At 38.4% G+C, this 18,699-nt stretch overlaps 1 protein-coding gene across 1 annotated transcript in view; it reads right to left on the reverse strand.

Annotated features, from left to right (window-relative positions):
- Positions 1-18,699, reverse strand: part of rnf24 (ring finger protein 24) — a 29,492-nt gene continuing 10,793 nt past the window's right edge. The window contains exons 2-6 of the mRNA XM_031871410.1: positions 14,845-14,994; positions 11,686-11,728; positions 10,913-10,954; positions 5,852-5,931; positions 1-4,109 (exon numbers count right to left, since the gene is read on the reverse strand). Coding sequence (XP_031727270.1) covers positions 3,968-4,109; positions 5,852-5,931; positions 10,913-10,954; positions 11,686-11,728; positions 14,845-14,987 — 450 coding nt within the window. The 5' untranslated portion in view covers positions 14,988-14,994 and the 3' untranslated portion in view covers positions 1-3,967. The remainder of the gene's footprint in view (positions 4,110-5,851; positions 5,932-10,912; positions 10,955-11,685; positions 11,729-14,844; positions 14,995-18,699) is intronic.

Consider the following 18,699-nt stretch of genomic DNA (forward strand, 5'->3'; position numbering starts at 1 on the left):
TAAACACCCAAATCTTTCCAAAACTTGGACATTTTATTTACAGTTCAAGTCAGTCACATGCAACATTTTCTTAAAATGAATAAACATGAAATTAGCAAAAACAAGAAAAGAAAAAAGAAATGCATATTATTTTCTCCAAAATAGCAATATACAAAAATAGAGCTTACAAATACTGTACAGCAAATTGTCTCCAAAAATATTCTGCTGCAGAATTCTTAGTTTTACAAACAATGTCTGTGAGGGTCCACAAACGTAATCAGTGTTAACAAAAAAGGGTGTGTGGGTAGGGGAGTGGTGCTTGGGTACACTGGTAAAGGTAGCAGGGTCTGTTTGGACAAAGAGCGAGGAAGTTATTTGTGACTTGGAACGGCACGACAAGAGCCTCGGAGGAATAAATAACACCATAAAAACAAGAGGAAAGTCGACTTCAGGGCGGCAGTGATAGAGATTAAAAAACTGATTAAATGGTCTGGTTGCTAAAACCAACCATGGAAATATAATTAAACCCTTCATCTATAGAGGATGTTGGTACCACATTTCTTTTAATAAAACAGGAGAGTTTTTTCATATTCTTACAGAACACTGCCATCAAATATTGTGCACTGAAAGGCACAATCATATAAATGGCCTTGTGACGCTCTCTACTCTTGAGTATCAGTCAATTTCTGATGTGAAGTGGTGTCCCCGACTGATACTTCATCTCATTGTGTCTTGTCTATTTATAATGGAGATAACTCAGAAGCAGCACTGACGTCAATGATTTCAGTGGCGGGAAGCCATTTCTTATATTCATCTATTATATTCATGGCTGACTCAGTTTCCATTCTCTTTTGGCCACAATGTGACGAAGACTGCACCCTTTCTCCTTTGCTTTAAAAATGCAAAACATTATTTCTTACTGACTGGGGCTTTGATTCACAACAGTTCATTTTGGATTGGCACTTTGTTTTCAGCGGGATTATGACGGCACACAGGAAGGAAACGGGGAAGTCTGGTGGAAAGGCTAAAAGTGTTTACAATCAAACACAACACTTAAGATGGCCAAATGGCAGGAAGTGTTCGGCTGCCATTTGGTTCATGAAGGAGCAATTTTAGTGCACCTTATGTATAACTACACTACTACTGTCTACATACATGTAACAATGATGACGCCAACACCTCTTCACTAACAGGCAATATAAATTATTGTCTGATCACAAAGTTAATCATTAATACACTGTGGGTTTGAAATTGCCAATTAACACAGCCCTCGTCTTGTTTTTATAATTGTGGCAGTTTTTGTTCAAATAACGCTAATGTGAACAATATGTTTCTTTAAATCCGAGTCGCTTTAAAATGTTAACACTTTCTCGTCAGTGGAGGCAATGCGTTGCATTTATGTCGGAGGACTGGACTTCGATAAGGGCATGGGACAACCGACTAATACGCTACATACAGGATCATGAAATCCTGCTTTTGCTCTCGTCTAACAGTTGACATTTTCACCTTGCTGCGTGCTCTGATCCATCGCTGTGAGGTGTGGGCAGGCATTCAGCAGAGATGAAACATTGAAAACACAGAGGAAGGGTAACAAAGCGTTCCTGCCATAAAAGCACATTGTCACTTTTAAAAACGTCCATGTGTTGGGAACCTGTGAGACTGTTTGCTGTTGGAGAACAAAGTCTAAAAGCAAATTTTGAGTTTTTAAAGGCACAATCAATGTTTTTTTTAGCTTAATTATAAGTATATTCCAAAATATATTTGAGTTAAATAGTAATTGGGTTTTGGTGTGTTTCTAAACCAACTTGAATTCAGAATATAAGCCTGTTTCCATCAATAATGTTTGTAAACATAAAACAACATGTAAACAAACCTTTTTATAGCACCAAAGACATTGAAAAATGTGATCTAATTGCTGTCTAATGTATTTCATTGTGTCAGTTTACATTTTTTCATGGTGGGACTATTCTTTTGTTTACAATTGGATCAGGGACTGTGCCTATAGTGAGAATGTATTGTCATTTGACAATATCACAGTAAAGGAAATCTCCAACTTATCCAAAGTCCATCACTTTTGACACAAGTTTTTTTTTCAGCTGCCGTTTTCAGATCAGCACATTGTCGCACAACCCATTTACCAAATGCAGCTAACAAGGGATGAGGACAAAAACATAACCACAAAAGCTGGTACGACTTAGAGTTACTGTATGTGTGGCACAAAACAAAAAGCATCCTGTACCGTATAGAAAGAGGGAGAGCGGCGAAAGCACCAGAATACTGCAGTCACAAAGCAGAGCTACCCTTTGTGTGCCTGTGTGTGTGTGCATGAATGAAAATGCTGCTTCATTACAACCTGCTGACCACTGACTCTCTGGCAACCCGTCCATGGGGGCAGCTCAAGCCCCTCCCTTTGTGCATGTAGTGTGTATTTCTTGACCAAATAGATATGCTGATTATCTGCTGAGGGCAGTCATTCTGATGCAGGTGTCAATCCACTTACTCATTCACTCTATGCAGCTGTACCTAGAAATTATAATAAATTAAAAAATAAATACAAATACTCTACTTGGATAGAAGCAAAAGTAACTGCAACTGTGTATGCAGAGCATTTTAAATAGGAGATGAACAGCAAAGAAGGCAAAAGCCCGCTTCATCCTGCCCTCTTCCAAAATTGAGGTATTGACCTATTCTAGCAGGATATATATGATGCTAGTTTAAGATTAATCAACATGACTTTTTGACATCTGTTGTTTTGTTTTCAGAAATGTCTCAGCCCTAATCTGAAGCAAGCCACTGTGACATTCACACAGAACGGCTTCAATAAAACAAAATGATGCAGCAGAACAAAATAAAACTGAAATATTTACGTTACGTGTTTAGATCTTTGTTTAACATTGCCTTATTACTGGTGTTTGTTCTGTAAAATAGTTTTTTTTTAGATAAAGCACCAGGTTTTACACCGGTTTAAATAATCACAGTAGTTGGAGCAGTTGCTTTGTAACTGTGATTCCCGTTGGAGATATCCTGAATCGTTTTTTTGAGTAATACCTGGGATAACAGGATATAGCCTGCACTCGTTTATGGTGGATGTCTCTGTGTATTCCTTTCATAAAAAAGATAATTTGTTCACTGTATCACCTTCCTGTATTGACAGAATAATAACAAAGGATAACGACAACAGTCACATTGTAATGAATGACAAACAGGGCATCAATGAGGGAAAACATTTCTATAGGCTCAGTGTGAAGAATTCTGTTTCAACACATTCAAACCTTTCACATTTAGGTTGCTTTGACCTTAATTTGTCATGTGTGTGCGCAATTACAACTAAAGCACTGTCCAAATTTCCTGACATCTATCTACTGACAGGTTTTGTTGTGCCTTTCAGATATATTTTTTTACAAATCAAAGTTTACTAGTTTACTTATTAAAAATCAAAGCCCATGTGGCTTTGTACTGTACATAGAATAATAGTTAATGATACAATATAAAACATAACCTTGCTACTAGGATCACAAGCAATTAAGGTTTGCCTTATCGTAAAGTGCTTGTTAAAAAAAAAAAGTTAAACAATTTATATTTTAGTGTACTGTAGTTCTTGGCTTTTGTGTTTTTTTCCTCCTGGTCTTAAGCTGGTGTCCCCAGAAAAGTGCTTTGGTTGAGAAAAAGTTATCGACCACGTCTTGGTCAAGAAGGAAACTTCTATTATCCATCACTATTCTTCATTGCCCGCGAAAAAAAACCAAAACATTAATACAGTTGATTATCAGTTAGAACTGATATAAGGAAACCTTTTGTGAACCAATGCAAGAATAAGAGACGATGGCTGAAGAGTCACAGTTCTCGTGGGTATCTGCACATGAACCCCTGTTTCTCCGCTCTGCACACAGACTCATACCAAAGGTGTACCTGTACAAGTGAGAGTATGAGTGACGGGATGTGTATTTGTGTGTGTTTGTCGTGTACTATAAGAGAGGTTTCGAGTCTGCTACACCAGGTTCTCGATGCCGGGTAGAGGCTGCTGTATTGGCACAGGAGCGTCCGTGCTGCCGGCCTGCTGGGCGAGCTGCAGGACGGGCATGTTGCACAGCGGACACACTTTCCTCACCTCCAACCACTTAATGAGGCACCTGGAAGAAAGCAAAGGCAGTGAGCGTATGGTTAAGGCCTAAATACAGAGGTATGTGAAGGGGTAGAGAAAATTAAAACTTGGGTTAGCTTGACTCGTCTTATATTAGGACACAAACTACATCAATTCATGTGTCAACACTTGCATCTGCTTACAAGCTTGGCAGGCTTATGGTAAATGGTAAAAGGACTTGTACAGGCCCTTTTCTAGTCATCTGACTTAACAGTACGTAATGTACCCTTCCACTGATACACTGATGGCAGGGGCTACAATGCAAGGTGCCATCTGCCCATCAGGACCAACTAACCTTTCACACACCCATATCATGTGTATTAGGCGTATATGTTTATTTTCTCAGGATTCATTGAGCTTATCATTAACATATTGTATTGGCACATATGTCAATCAATAAGTAATTGCAGTCAAGAAAAGAAAAATACATGTTTGCGTTGATGTAAAAAAGGTGCAGACATCACATGATTTGTCCACCAGAGGGCACTGACAAATGTATCTTTCTAATAGTAGGCGACTTTGACAAAAATTAATTTAAGAGAACCTTTCATAGGTGTATCTTAATGCTGAAAAATGAACATATACCATAATTGTATATCAAATTGTTTAAACTCTGTCATAGTGATGTTGGTATTGACTTAAAGAATCTGTCTGGCTCTAATACAGATAAACAGCAGTAAAGAGTTTTACGTCCAACTAACACACATTCTGTTGAACAAGTGTGACAACCACACTAATTAAATACATCCGGTCACACATTAGGTCACACGCAAAACCCTTATTGTGAGATTGCTCTGCTCTCTAGCTGTGGTGTTAGCACTGTCAATCACTGAGACACAGACAGTGGATTTACAGTTTTATTAAATTTCCATTCTGGTACTTAATGTGGAGCTGAAGTGAGCTGTGAATTAATTGATTTAATTAATTAAATGTAAAACATTGTTTGTTTCCAACTTTACCAATGTAAAGACTTTCTACTTTAGTCTGTTTTATGCCATTGTTAATTGAATAGCTTTGGGGTTTGGGCTGTTGAAAAAAAGCAATTTGAAGACCATGCCTTTGCCCCTTGGTAAATTGAACGGGTCTTTTTCACTGTGTAGGAATTTTATAGAGGAAACTATTCATCCAGTAATTGAAAAAATAATGGGAAGATTAATCAATAATGACAAGCATTGTCTTGTTGTCATTCATTGTGTTTTCTCCAAAAAACAGCATGGCTTTACTTGCCACACACTAAAAAGGAGAGTTTATACAGTGCATTCACCTAGTGGTGACCCTCTTGCTGAAACTGGGGGGAAAACTAGGCCAAGGGAGGTGTCATGCTGATATAAACAACTCAGTCGAAATGGTCAGGGCACAGAGGGGGGAGGTGTGGGGGATGAAGTTGGCTACAGCAATCCATCATGTCCTGTGAAGCTCTGCACCTGATAAACACTTGGCTTTAGTTTTGTGTAGAAAAACTATATAATCATTAACTTTTTGTTATTGTCGCCACCAACATGCAGTCCATCCACGCAATGACTTGAAAATAACTTCACTCTAGTCTCTGAAAATTGTGTCTCTTGTTTTTTTTATTGTTTTCTACTCACTGTCAGTTAAATTCATAAGAGGTGGTAAAGAGGAAAATGTACTACTTGGTTAAGGAAACCTGTACTGATCCACGTTCCTTTGGTGTGTGTGTGTGCACTTTTGTGTACGTGACCATGGATGCACACAAAACCATAAACTTACTTCCTATGGAAGGCATGTTTGCACGGACAAATCCCCAGCTCGTCTTTCTGTTTGAACTCCTCCAAGCACACTGCACAAATCTGAAAGAGAGAGGAGAAGTTCGAGGTGTTTTTCTGGGGAGGGGAATGGAACAACTTTGAATTTGTTGGTTGTTCTCTGGATTTTTTTTTCTTTTTTTTTCAGTCCTAATCTGAATTTTGTGTTGGTGGATTGAAAACAAACTATTCATACAACCAAGGTCAGGCACTTGTGGAAAAAAACAACTGTGGCCAACATCTGCCAAAAAATAAACAGAGACAACAGAGTAGTAACTGACCAACTGCATTGTGTTATATAACTCTGACTTAACTCACACTTGTTCAGTCTTCCTTTTGTGGCACAGTTTCAAGGTTACGGGACTGAGAAAGACTGAAGCATTTGAAAGACAGCCACAAAAGTGGACCCATATCACAGCACACAGGACAATTTGTGCATATTAAAACTTCATCAGACACATTTTCACTGGTTATGTAGCTCATAACAATCTACCCAACTCCATGGGTCTATGATCTCAGTGCCGTTAGCGTCTGCCATCATAGATAAAACAGTTAAATAGCAGTGAGAACCGTAGTCCTCTATGCCTCACTGAGGCAATAAGTCAGGTTGGAGTTCTTTGTCTTTTTGTGCAATGTTTGCTTTACACACACACGCCCGTTCAACTGACATGATCCAAACAGGTCATTAACTGCCAGCTAGCATTAGCTAACTGTTTTGGTTGTGTGTGACATGATTATTCATTTTATATTTAAATAAGATATTTTTCAGTTGCCTGATTGTCAAATTCTGGAAATGTATTTCTCGCTTTGACTTTGCCAGTCAACAAACACTAGAAGAATGTTGGTGAACTTCCTTTTTGTCGTCTATTGAATAATCTCTTTTATATTAAACAACTGACTGCTGGTTTATTATTGTTCTACTGCAAATGCATGAAGAAAGATGCTTTGCGTGTACAATTTTTTCAGTATATTCTGGGTATCATACAGGTTGAACACATTGCACTTCCAGATAAATTGGCGAGAATCTGCTGAATCAGAACAATATGATAACACAACCATCCATCCACCCATCCTTTTCTCCCTGTGATTCTTTCTCCCGGTGTTTCTTCAACTATTTAGGGGAGCTGGGATATATAATGGGCGTTCAGGAGGCCTAATCAGAGGGTACAAAGTACTCATTTTGGCAACTTATAGATGCAATCTCCTTGTTTTCCATCACAATCCAGAGCCACTGACCATAGGTCAGGGTTGGCATGAATCTAACTTCCCAGTGAAACTCATTGACAGGTGAAAAGAAGCGACTGACAACACCACATACAATGTAGGTAGGACATGGCTGACTACACTCCCTTTCTAGACCAACATTAGAGTTGCAGTGACAAGGGTAACAGGACATTTCAAACTGTGAAAAAATGGGCAAAAATCTGCAAAGATGAAAAAAGTCCTCACTCCATTCCCATCACAAAACTTTATCCAACCAGTGGGTGACATTTCCATAAAAGAGAGTTTTAATTTGGCACACAGTTCTTTTGGGCTGTCTAAGCCTGCAACTATTTAGCCACACAGTTTATCTTTCTCTCAGCTCTACATTATGGGGGTGGATGGACAAGGAAGGATGAAAAGGACAGCATGGGGGCTCTTAGCTTCTCTCCCGATGATCTTTGGACACAGAGCAATTCTCTGTTAAGATGTCTGCTTTACTGTCGTTATTTGTGAATAGATCAGTGTTTTTGTTCCCTTAAATGCCTTGTCTATGGTGTCACACTCACAGTTGAGATCTGGCACCCTTCACCAACTTTTGACAGAATCTCTTTCTCCCGATAAACTGAATAAACCCTGTAAGCAACAGTTACAAATCTCATGCAAAACACATGTACTTAATTTTATGGAAAAACATTACCAGATCATGGATTTGATCAGAGAAAAAACATGTGGTACAAATTAGTTACTTAACAAACGTAAAAAAAAAAAGAATGTACAATTGTAAAAAAGCTTGGTCCAAGAGAGCCATGAAACAGGGTACAGCACAGAAGAGTTACTGAAAAGAAGAGAAGAACCCAGGCTAAAAATAGGCTAATCCTCAAAAGCTATTTGTGGCCACAATAGGCACTTGTTAACCTAAGTGGGTATTCGGACCAACAGGCCCTCTCTTTATGGATCTCTAGTGATAAAAACATGTTGCCCTTGTTTTTATCATCTTTAGCAGCCACCTCTGCAGATTTGCTTCTACATCTACTACTCATCCATGTTTGTCTTTCCACACCCTTTGTAAACATTTGCAACAAGACAACATTTGTGAAACACGTGCCTGTGAGTCATTAAAGTACAATTATCGGCTAATGGTTGTAGTTAACACTTTACATCCATGTCAAATGTAAAATGTGTCATAATCAGTATATGAATTCTTGAGTTATGGCAAAAGCTGTTTTTTGTGAGGTCGCAGGGACCATTGACCACCAAATTCAAATCAGTTCATCCTTGAGACCAAGTAGATGCTTGTGCCTCCATGCATTCCTGATATCGTGTTCACGAGAATGGGACAGAATCACATTAGTTCTGTGAGGTCGACACATGGACTAACTATTACGCAGAACCTCTTCATGACAGAAAAGATATCTCATATCTCAAGATGTATCATTATGAGCAATAATCTAGATGTCATTTTCCATCACGGGTTCTCTTCTTTCGAATTTTATTACAATATTTCTGCTGAATTAGCTTTACATACATTTCTACAAGTACATGTGAAACAATAACAGATACTGAAAATTGTACACATAATTATTTAATGTGTAGTATAATTGCAGCCTAGTTGTTTTCAGGTGTAATAACTTTACTTTCCTTTTTGAGCTCACTGATTTGAAACAAATCCCGCTGATCATAAGCTCCCTTCATTTTCTCTCTACTATAAAAGTTAGTCCCAGCAGCCGATTAAGTAACGATTTGCTGCCTTAGTAAAACAGAAGCTAACTACACACAGATTGTGAGCGTAAACTGAATGAAAATAAAAGGCACACCACCATCTCAACAACAGAACAGCACAATCAGTCGAGTACTACTGTGACCCTATAAGCAATAGGTTTTACTTGCTTATGAGTGGCCTGGGGGAGGTTGTTTGAGCACCCATTGAATATGCCAACTGTTCGCATACACGTGTATCCATTTGTGTGTAACTGCATTTGATAAAAAAAAAAAAAGAGGCTGAAAAGGTATTAGTTGGTGCTGCGTTATGATTTTTGATTCAGCATTTCTTTCATACCATATTGTATATCAGGAATCCTTTACATTAGGGTATTATTTACAAACAACATATGGGACAGTTAAATGGAGAGATGGGTCAATGTCGTACTTCAAAAAAAGATAGCTGATCAGGTGACACAAACTTTAACATGACTTGATCACCAAACTGATCCCATAATAGTGCTTCTACTGTAGATATTCCATCAAAATACTGAGACTGAATTTGTGCCATTCAGTCTAAAATCGTGTCTCCAGGGTGATCTTTCGGCGTGGCAGCCTTTAAAACTAGGTCATCCACCCAGGCTAGTGTGTGTGTGTGTGTGTGTGTGTGTGTGTGTGTATTATTGTCCTTAGACAAATACAGCTTGGTAATTCCGTCAGTGTTCACTCACATGACACTTTCTAATGCTTTCTTTTAGCTCCTAACAATATAAACAATACAAGACTGAGGCCTGATGGAGCAGCGGGAAATTCCAACAATGATGACAAAAAACTGTGTTTAGCCATGTGTTTAAGCACACGCGAAGATGGTATTGTTGTTGTTGTATTTCATTTGCACTACGGTGTTGAATGGATAGTGTTCCTGGCTGCAAAGCCAATGCTGCCGCTTTACTCACTGACTTCTGCTTGCAATTTTCCAACCAGGCTGAGCTGACATACAGCATTACTTAATAACGGTAGGGAGAACACTCATAACTTAACAGCAAGATGCTAGTTTTCACATGACAGCGTGTCAAAACAGATGCACTGAATGTTAAATAACTAACAACGTGTATGTTATCGCTGCTTTTACACTAGACAAAACCCATAAAACTCAAAAAAACGGAAGTCCAGAAACACAAAGCCAGCAGATAGCAGATAGCCCAAAAGAGTCCTGATATATTCTGATGCACATTACATAACAAGAGTTGGTATCATTTACAACCAAAGCTGAGAATGTTTATGTTAATAATGACGGCATAAATTGACAAAAAAACAACAAAAAGAGATTTCAGAGCGAGGCAGGCAAAGGTGTCTAGAATATGTGTTTGAAGGATATATCCAGGATGTTACACCGGGTTAAAAAGATAGCGATAGAAGCTAAAGACAGTGTAAAAGTGAACCACCACATTACTTCATAATCATCACTGTTTCTATGAAGCCAGGTAGGTATTTCTTTCACTGTAAAAATCATTAAAAAGCAAAAGCAGCATATGTATATATTCAGTATTCAGTAGCATAGAAGTGCTAACACTAGTTAATGATGCGCTAACGCACTCTGCTAATGTACAGGTTTTTACGTATAATTGTAATGTTTTAGAAAGTTATACGCATCTCCTTCCAACCTCTCCGGAAAACGAGTATCACTATTACACGTGCCCCAGAAACAATGTTTAACCGTGACTAGCTCAAAATCTACAAAAAAACTGATTGCATGAGAGTTTTATGGAGCAGGGCCAGATAGTTGTCGGACCCTGGTTGGAGTTGGCCAACGCTATGCTATAATTGGTCAGAGTTTTAATGACGCACATTGTATCATGGCACAACCATCATAACTGCACAACAATGAGGAGATAGAAGTACAGAAAGAACGAGCTGAGTAAATGAACGACATTGTGGCTAAAGCATTGCTCAAATGAAGTAGTATATGGCTGGATAGTCCGAATTAGATGGTATAACAGTACAGCGGATACTTGTCAGGGTACATTACAGAATGTTCCGTACATTAGATAGGCCGACTGCTTAAAGAGAGTGATATTTTGGTTTAAAGTATCATCAACTGATAATAAACAGATATCGTACTTACCTCATGCAAATTTAGCTCTTTGACTTTTTCCTTCTGAATGACCTAAGTGGCATAATAAGAGATAAAGAAAGGTTAGTCACTGATTGACTGTATAAACCAGCTCCTCTGGAAATACAATAAAAGACTTAGCATCTAATAATAATAAGTGTGTGATGAAAAAACAACCAGTCAGGCTGAAAAGGGACACAGAGATAATATGTACTCCAATATAGTTGCTGTTTTACAGTAAATGTATGTGCACTACTAATATGTGTGTGTGGGGGTTGTGTGTGTGTGTGTGTGTGTGTGTCCACTATGTGAGATTGGTAGTCTTAAATAACCCACAGAGAAGCTGGAATAATATGTCCACTGGATTAATGTTTCTAGCTGGTAGGTAGTAGTAAGACAATTTACAGAGTTAATAATCATCACAGTATATACTATGCCAGTGTGTGTACTTGTGACATGTTTGGGTGTATTACATCATTTGTGAAGCCTTGCTGGCATGCTCAATCCCAGCTAACCGTGAACCTTATTTTTCCGGCTAAGCCACCTGCTTCCCTTCAGGTAAAGGGCAGACATTTTGAGAGAACCTGTAAATAATTTGAAACGGGCCAAATCTATTTTAACCCTGGAAATACCTGCAGCTGCCAGTAGAGTTGGCAAACACATTATTGCACCAGCTGAATTAACATTTAGGGACCAGAGTTGGCTCACCGTTATTTTCGAATTTTTGAACTGCAGCATGTGTGTGTGTGTGTGTGTGTGTGTGTGTGTGTCACTGGAGTGCTTACTTGTTTGTATGCATATAGCTCTTTGTGCGCCTGGTGCCGTAACCTGGGGAGACAAAACATCTTTTTGATGAGTAAGCGTCCTTCAACTGACTATGTTAAATAGAGAGAAAGCAGTCATACAATCCTGGAAAGAGAGAAAAAAACATGGATGCAATTTCATTATAAATACTTGCAGTATTGTAATGTACCAAATAGGCAAGAAAATCAATTCTCAATCCATAGAGAATAATAAGAATAATAATAATATGGCATATACAAACTGGTTGAAGATTCTACACATGATATATCTCAATAGGAGACAGACAAACAAAGGCAGAGCAGGTTTTCATAACAGATTTTTATCTTGAGATAAAAAAGTTTGGGTTGTGCATGCTCTGCATGATTGTCAAAGAGGATATGATTCTGCTTTAGGCATATGTCAATACATATCAACTGAATTACCAATTACAGAACGGAGTGCAAATACAAAAATAAAATGTCACCTTACTGAACTCTGTTAAATATTTGTTTTTCTTAGGAATACAATAGAAGGCCAAGTTACATATTAGCAGGTTTCATTCTTAGACCGGACATTAAGTAAAATATAAATTCACAACAACACCAAAAATACATTGGATCAGACATTAAAAGCACTGGTGCAGGTTGTTGAGGCACTCTTGCATAATGGTTAAAAAGGAGCATACCCACAGATACAACCAATGTTTAAGGTTTATACCAAACTCTTGGTGTAACTCTTCATAAACATTGCTCTTGTAAATGAGCAAAAACAAACAAACAAAACAACTCAAAACAGAACAGAAGGAGCACTGGATAATAAGAGAATCTATAGGTACTGAGAACGAGACTAAAATATTTAGAAAAGGGGGACAAAAACAAGAGAGATAGGAGAAATTCATAGGTTTGTAAGATTTACCTCCATTACTAGTAACCTTAACCTCTCGCAGCAGAGTGAGAGGGATCTGTAAAACAAGCAGCACAGTCTAGGAGAAAAACTGACATTTTGAAAGAGGTCAGCAGGAAAAGGTGCAGAGACTCCCAAGGGTAGGGGACAATCGGTCATGGGTGAGGGGGTTGTGGGTGACTGATGGGGGTTGCTCAATGGCCCTTAACTGCAATGTCAAAGTGTGTAAGATTAACCAGCTGAAAAATGAGAAACAGGTGTTCAAATTCACCTTCCTCTCAAAAGGTATCATTATCATTATTTGCCTGCAGTCAGCGGGCTACTCAAAAATGTAAAATGTGTGTGACAGCCATCATTATAGTGAAGAATGTCCTGTGGTTTGGTCTACCTTAAAGGTGTGTCACTTCACTTAACATGTATAAGCACGAAACTGTCACAAGCTTGCTGTTACAAAGATCTAGGTTTATTTACATTGCACATGCATAAACATTTAGGCCATGCTCGTGAATTCAGCATTCAAGGCCTCCTGTCTCTATACTTTCAGAAACACCCCATGCTCAGGAAATACATGTCAATCCTTGTAATGTATACTGCATACTTTACATATATGTGTGTGGACCGAGTACTCACTGTTGGAGGTGGTTGAGTATTTCTGTGACAGTCTGCCTCGTGTCAAACTTCGTGTGAGTGTTTGTCTGTTTGAATAATGACCTATCACACGTCACCTCTAAAGTTAATGGTCCCATTATTCTCCTCTCTATGTAAACGAGCAATGACACTTACTGCACAGAGACTATAGGATTCACACCTTATGACAACCTCTAAAGGTTTAAGTAAAGCTTTGGCCAATTTGTAAAAGAAGAATTTTCTTTAAATGTAGCCATAAGGAGGCTTTAAATTGTACATTAATCATACAAGATGGTGCAAGTCATTTGAGGCCAGTCCTTTGGGAGACTGCATCTTTAAGACACTCTTTATGGAGCAAAAACGCTCTTTTTGCCTTTCGTGACTAAATCTGGCAGCATTGACTTTCAGTGTTGAATCATGGTACTGCATCAAAGTAGTGAAGTGTCTTTTCACAGTTAAATGGAGAATTGTAGGAACACAGTAGTAGTTAACCTACTTACCATTTGCGAGGGGTGAATTTTGTTGGGAACTGCTGCTTCTCACTGTCTTAGATAAAACATGCTGGACATTATTTCTGTTCAGTTAGTTGTTGGCAGGAGAACACCCCTGAAGCAACGGCAGCCAGGACAACATAATTAGACCAGTGGTATTAAAAAGAGGGGCAAGGGAATGACTAGAAACCACCACCACTTTTCCTTTGTGGGAAATAATTACTGGATTACACTCGAGACTAATTGCTTTAAAAAAGGGAGATTCAACCAGATTAATGTTAATGGTTACAAACATGAGTTTTAAACACCCAAATGCTAATTTAATGAATAGCCAAATGTTAATTACATTTAAGAAGGAATATGGGGAGGACATTTAGGAGGTAATTGGCTCTAAGAAAAAATAAATAGAACAAGTTGACGCCAAGTGCCATGATCATAATAATGTAGACAAGCAGCTTTGGATCTCAGCATAGTATTAGTGTTTTTCCTATCAATTCAAATCATAAAGTCGCCAATTGTAGTATTGCAGCTACCTTCTCCAAACTGTGCTGTTGTAACATTTTGACCTTCTGTGAAATAACTATTACCAAGACATACAAAAAACACACATTTCGAAAAATTTAATTCAACCTCAACTAAAAGCTATTGTGACAATGACAATGTCTGCTGAATAGAAATGAATGATTATTTAATTTAACTGTTTTGTATAGATTTCATAACCATAACAAATTCGGGGGGCAGTATATTGTATTTTTAATTTCTTACATTCCTAGATGTGAAGTTTCCATTAGTATTAAGCCTTTACATTGAGAAACATCAGTACAACATCATTTTTACTGGTTTGAAAATGAGAACCCTGGAAGCCTAAAAATGTATTTCTTTAAATAGATTCATGTAACTTTGTGTTTTCGATCCTGGCAGCGCATGAGCAGAATAATGCAAGTCAACAAGGTTAATTAATATCAGATTGTTTTTTCACATACCACCATATTAATGATTTCTTTCACCCAGTAAGTAGACAATGTTGGCTACCCATGGGACCCCTGTATGACACTGTATTGCCACAAACTCACACATCACACACACAATAAGAATTGTAAGCAAAGCCAAATCCAAAGCTAACAGGTGCATGGGTGTTACCTTATTAAGTAGCAGCAGAAGAGGAGGCTGAGGATGAAGACAAAGATGGCTGTCCCAAACACCACAATGTAGATATTAAGGGGAAGATTCTGGAACCCTATATTTGGCATCCTGAAACTGTAGTGAGGGAAATCGGAGCTCATGGATAGTCTGGATGGAGAGAAGACAAATGACATACAGTACATAAGAATGTCCACATAGTTGGACACACTCAGAGAGTGGGCAGAAAAACAACATGGGCCAATATTGACACAGCATTATGATACAAAGTGAAACTGGAACTGAGGGTAATTAAGTTTGACTTTCAAGCTAGTTTTACTTTCAGTATTGCAGGAACATATTTCAGGGGTTTATTTTCAGTTTAGTTTTACTGTAAATGTTAAAGTTAGCTTCATCAGCATGTACACCATTTTCACTTCTTCAACTGTAGGTGCCAGACATCTTTTAGAAGCCAGATCTTTGTTGGCATGAGTATAAAAACACAAACAGCTTTTTGGGGGTTGACATACTAAACCACTACTAATGACATTTCTGTTTTTACATTTTTGTGGAGTAAAGTTAAAATAATATCAATCTGCATTAGTAACTGAAGGCAGAGGCAAAAAGGCAATATCCTAGAGTGGCATTTGAGGAAGAATGATGCCATGCAAAGTAGGGATTGTCTGTGTGTGTGTGTGTGCGTGTGTGTGTGTGTCCTAATATGCAACACAAGATTTATTTTAAGTGACAGCATATATTGCCAAAAAATAGCATCCATATTGGAGCATCCAAATATATATTTTTCATCAAGCAATCTGTCACAACATGAGGCAAAAAGATAGCCTTGAGCTAAAGATGCAATATAGCCTTGATGATCCTTTACTCACAGTGCTTCGGTAGTTTTACATTTGACGTTTGCTTAATTTGGCTAGACACCAAAACTTCAAAATCTAGGGTGCAATATGTAATAAAAGGAAACCAGAAACCTTCCTGTGAGATTAATGGATAGATTATATTATCATTTACATCTTCTATGGTTAACAGACAGCTCAAGCTTTGTTCCTACATTTTTTTACAGCTCTCTTTGTTTTTCATTCCCTATTCAGAGAAAAAGGGTTCCTTGTCTTGCTTTTATTATTTAAAATACAATGTTTTAAAATACACACTGGTGCGCTTCTAACATAGCTTTTTTTTTGTAACAAAACTGGCACAAAACAATGTTTACAAAAGCTACATTAACATTTATTTGACAACGTATGAGCATACCTAGAACATTTCTTTTGATTCATAACAGCCAAGGCAAACAAACAAGGATCTATTGGCCAAGTGCTCTTACTCAATATACCTAAAGGCACATAACTAGGCGTGGCTACGCCTGCCCAGAGAAGAGGAGGAGAGAACAGGAATAACTTTGGCTCCTTTGGGAACCATGTGGCCCTCCCCTTCACTAAACACCAAGAGCTTCATTCCTCTACACTCCTCTGGACAGTGGAAAGTTTTGTAGGATTTGCTAAGGCCATCGTCTCCTTCTTATGATTACACTACATGTGTATCACAGTGAAACCTGCTTTTTATATTATAACTATGGTGTCTCAGTATGGGAAGCTCTCTCAGCATTACCCTCAGAATCCTCTATCTCCAGCCAGTATTTTCAGCCATTTAAAAAGAGGTTGACACAGACAGTGTCATCTGCCGTTCAAGATATATTCACCTCCAGCTCCAACACAAAGACAGTGTTCTTGGTAAGACACCTGGCTCATGATATCAAGGTTGACAGGATAAGTAACGTGAAGTTCTATTTAAAACATATGTTTCAATGTCTCACTATGACACTATTTCTGCCAAGCTACACTTTCATTTTACTATTATTTCACTTTTTGTATCACTGTGAAGAACATACGCAACCACTGATATGCAGGAGAGGAGGTGATGGTTCTTGGGCACAAAGGCCATATTAAGCCTGAGCTTCATCTTAGTTAGTTGTCCCGACCCGTGCGAATGTTTTTATGGAAAAAACAGCGTAGACAAAAGATGGATGCCTTCAAGATGTTGTGGATTGGGCCTAGGGAGTCTAAACGATGGCACTGAAATCGTAGGGGAACCAAACTGTTATAAAATCAAATAAGCCACGCCCATAAGCGTGGATCAATTTATTTTATATTTTCAAACAGCACAGGCTTTTTGCCGCCTGACTAGCTGTTTTCGACAATTAAATCAGCTGTAGACAAATCATGCAATGACTTCATTTTGATAGTCCTTGTTTGTCCAAGTTCAAGGCTCCATGCCAAACTCAATTCCTACTTCTCTCTCCGTCTTTCCCTCCAAACACAGCCCAGACAACCCCCCCTTGCTTATATGAACACACAAACATGCTGCTACATGATCCTTTCACACAAACTACAAGCACCTCTGAAGAAAGAAACAAAGAAAAAATAACATCGCATTACTAGCCAAATACATTTACTTAAATGCTGCCTTTTCCCTGGCTAGTTTAAAAAAAGGACTGATGGCAATATTGCAAGACTAACAACTACATCTTATCTTATTATTGTTGTGTAGACGCACACATATTTAGCAAACACATACCCGAGTGGTGCCTTCATGCTGAAGAGCAGAGAAATCTGTATCTCTGTAACACAGGCCCTTGAGAAGTGACATAATGTCCTTAAGAGCCTTGTCAGTGGGTTGCCTCCGGTTTGGATCGCAGCCCGTATTTGCCTCGTTCATAAAGGCTCCATGTTAAATTCAAGCCTCGCTTCACTCTCTGACTCCCCACTATAACCTCCCCCTGCTTATCTGAACACATACACATGCGGTGTAGCCACATGCTTTCCACACACACACACACACAAACAAACCCCTCTGGAGAAATTTGAGAGCAACACACCGGCAATCAATCCTAAACAGTAGATAATTAAGCACGAACAGAGGCCGTACTTAATTGTATGATTTTGAATAACTATTGATCCCCCAAAGTTTAGCACATTTATAAAATACTGTTCAAAGCATACAACATGGATTGAAGTCCAAATTAAAATAAAAAATACTTGTGAACTTTTTTGCCAATATCTGATTATTTCCATGGTCAATTCAGCTTTGAGCAGCAGCTCCTGTAGCCCTCTGGGATATTTTTAGTCCATTTTTGTTAGCAGATCGGCTTTAGTGAGCTATGGCTCACCACCAGAGCGAACATGCACCTCCAGTTACTGCTGCACTGAGTTTTCTTATACATGTCTTCGATCGTGGTGGACATTATTGACAGTAAAGGCAACATCAAGGAATGTGAAGAAAGGCTCAGTAGACTTCTCCTTTAGTCTTCTCCTTTTCTGTAACACCAGACATATGTTGTAATCTAGCAAAGCTATTTCCACTGTATTGAATGAGTGCACGCACAGACACTGACATTCATCTTTCATGGAAACAGTAACATTTCAAAAGCTACAAGGCTAGTCTGGTTCTAGACCACAAGCCGACTTGATTATTGTAAATTAGTCGTCCTGTGTTTGTGGTTCATGCTTTTTCTTATCTACAGATGAACACTTCAACATGTCACCTAGGATTTATGAGTATATGTGTGACTTAATTATCTGCTCAGGGTGCCATTATTCCACTATATCTTTACATAGCAAAGTATTGTTTGCTGCTATAGTAATGCACTGAATTTGGAATTCAGCATCTTTAAGGAAAAACCTAAATGAGCGACTGGAGAAAACATAATAAGTGCAAATAATTCCATACCGGCTGTAAAAGATGACCGAATGGATAAATGAGGATGAAAGTTTTGGACCAATGTGTTTGACAGTGATATCCATCATAGTCATCAAAATACCAAATGAGGGAATACCTTTTTGGTGTTAGTCTTGAAAGTAGAGTTCA

Source organism: Anarrhichthys ocellatus, unplaced genomic scaffold, assembly GCF_004355925.1.
Source record: "Anarrhichthys ocellatus isolate YVR2014 unplaced genomic scaffold, GSC_Weel_1.0 scaffold58, whole genome shotgun sequence".
Classification (NCBI taxonomy): Eukaryota; Metazoa; Chordata; class Actinopteri; order Perciformes; family Anarhichadidae; genus Anarrhichthys; species Anarrhichthys ocellatus.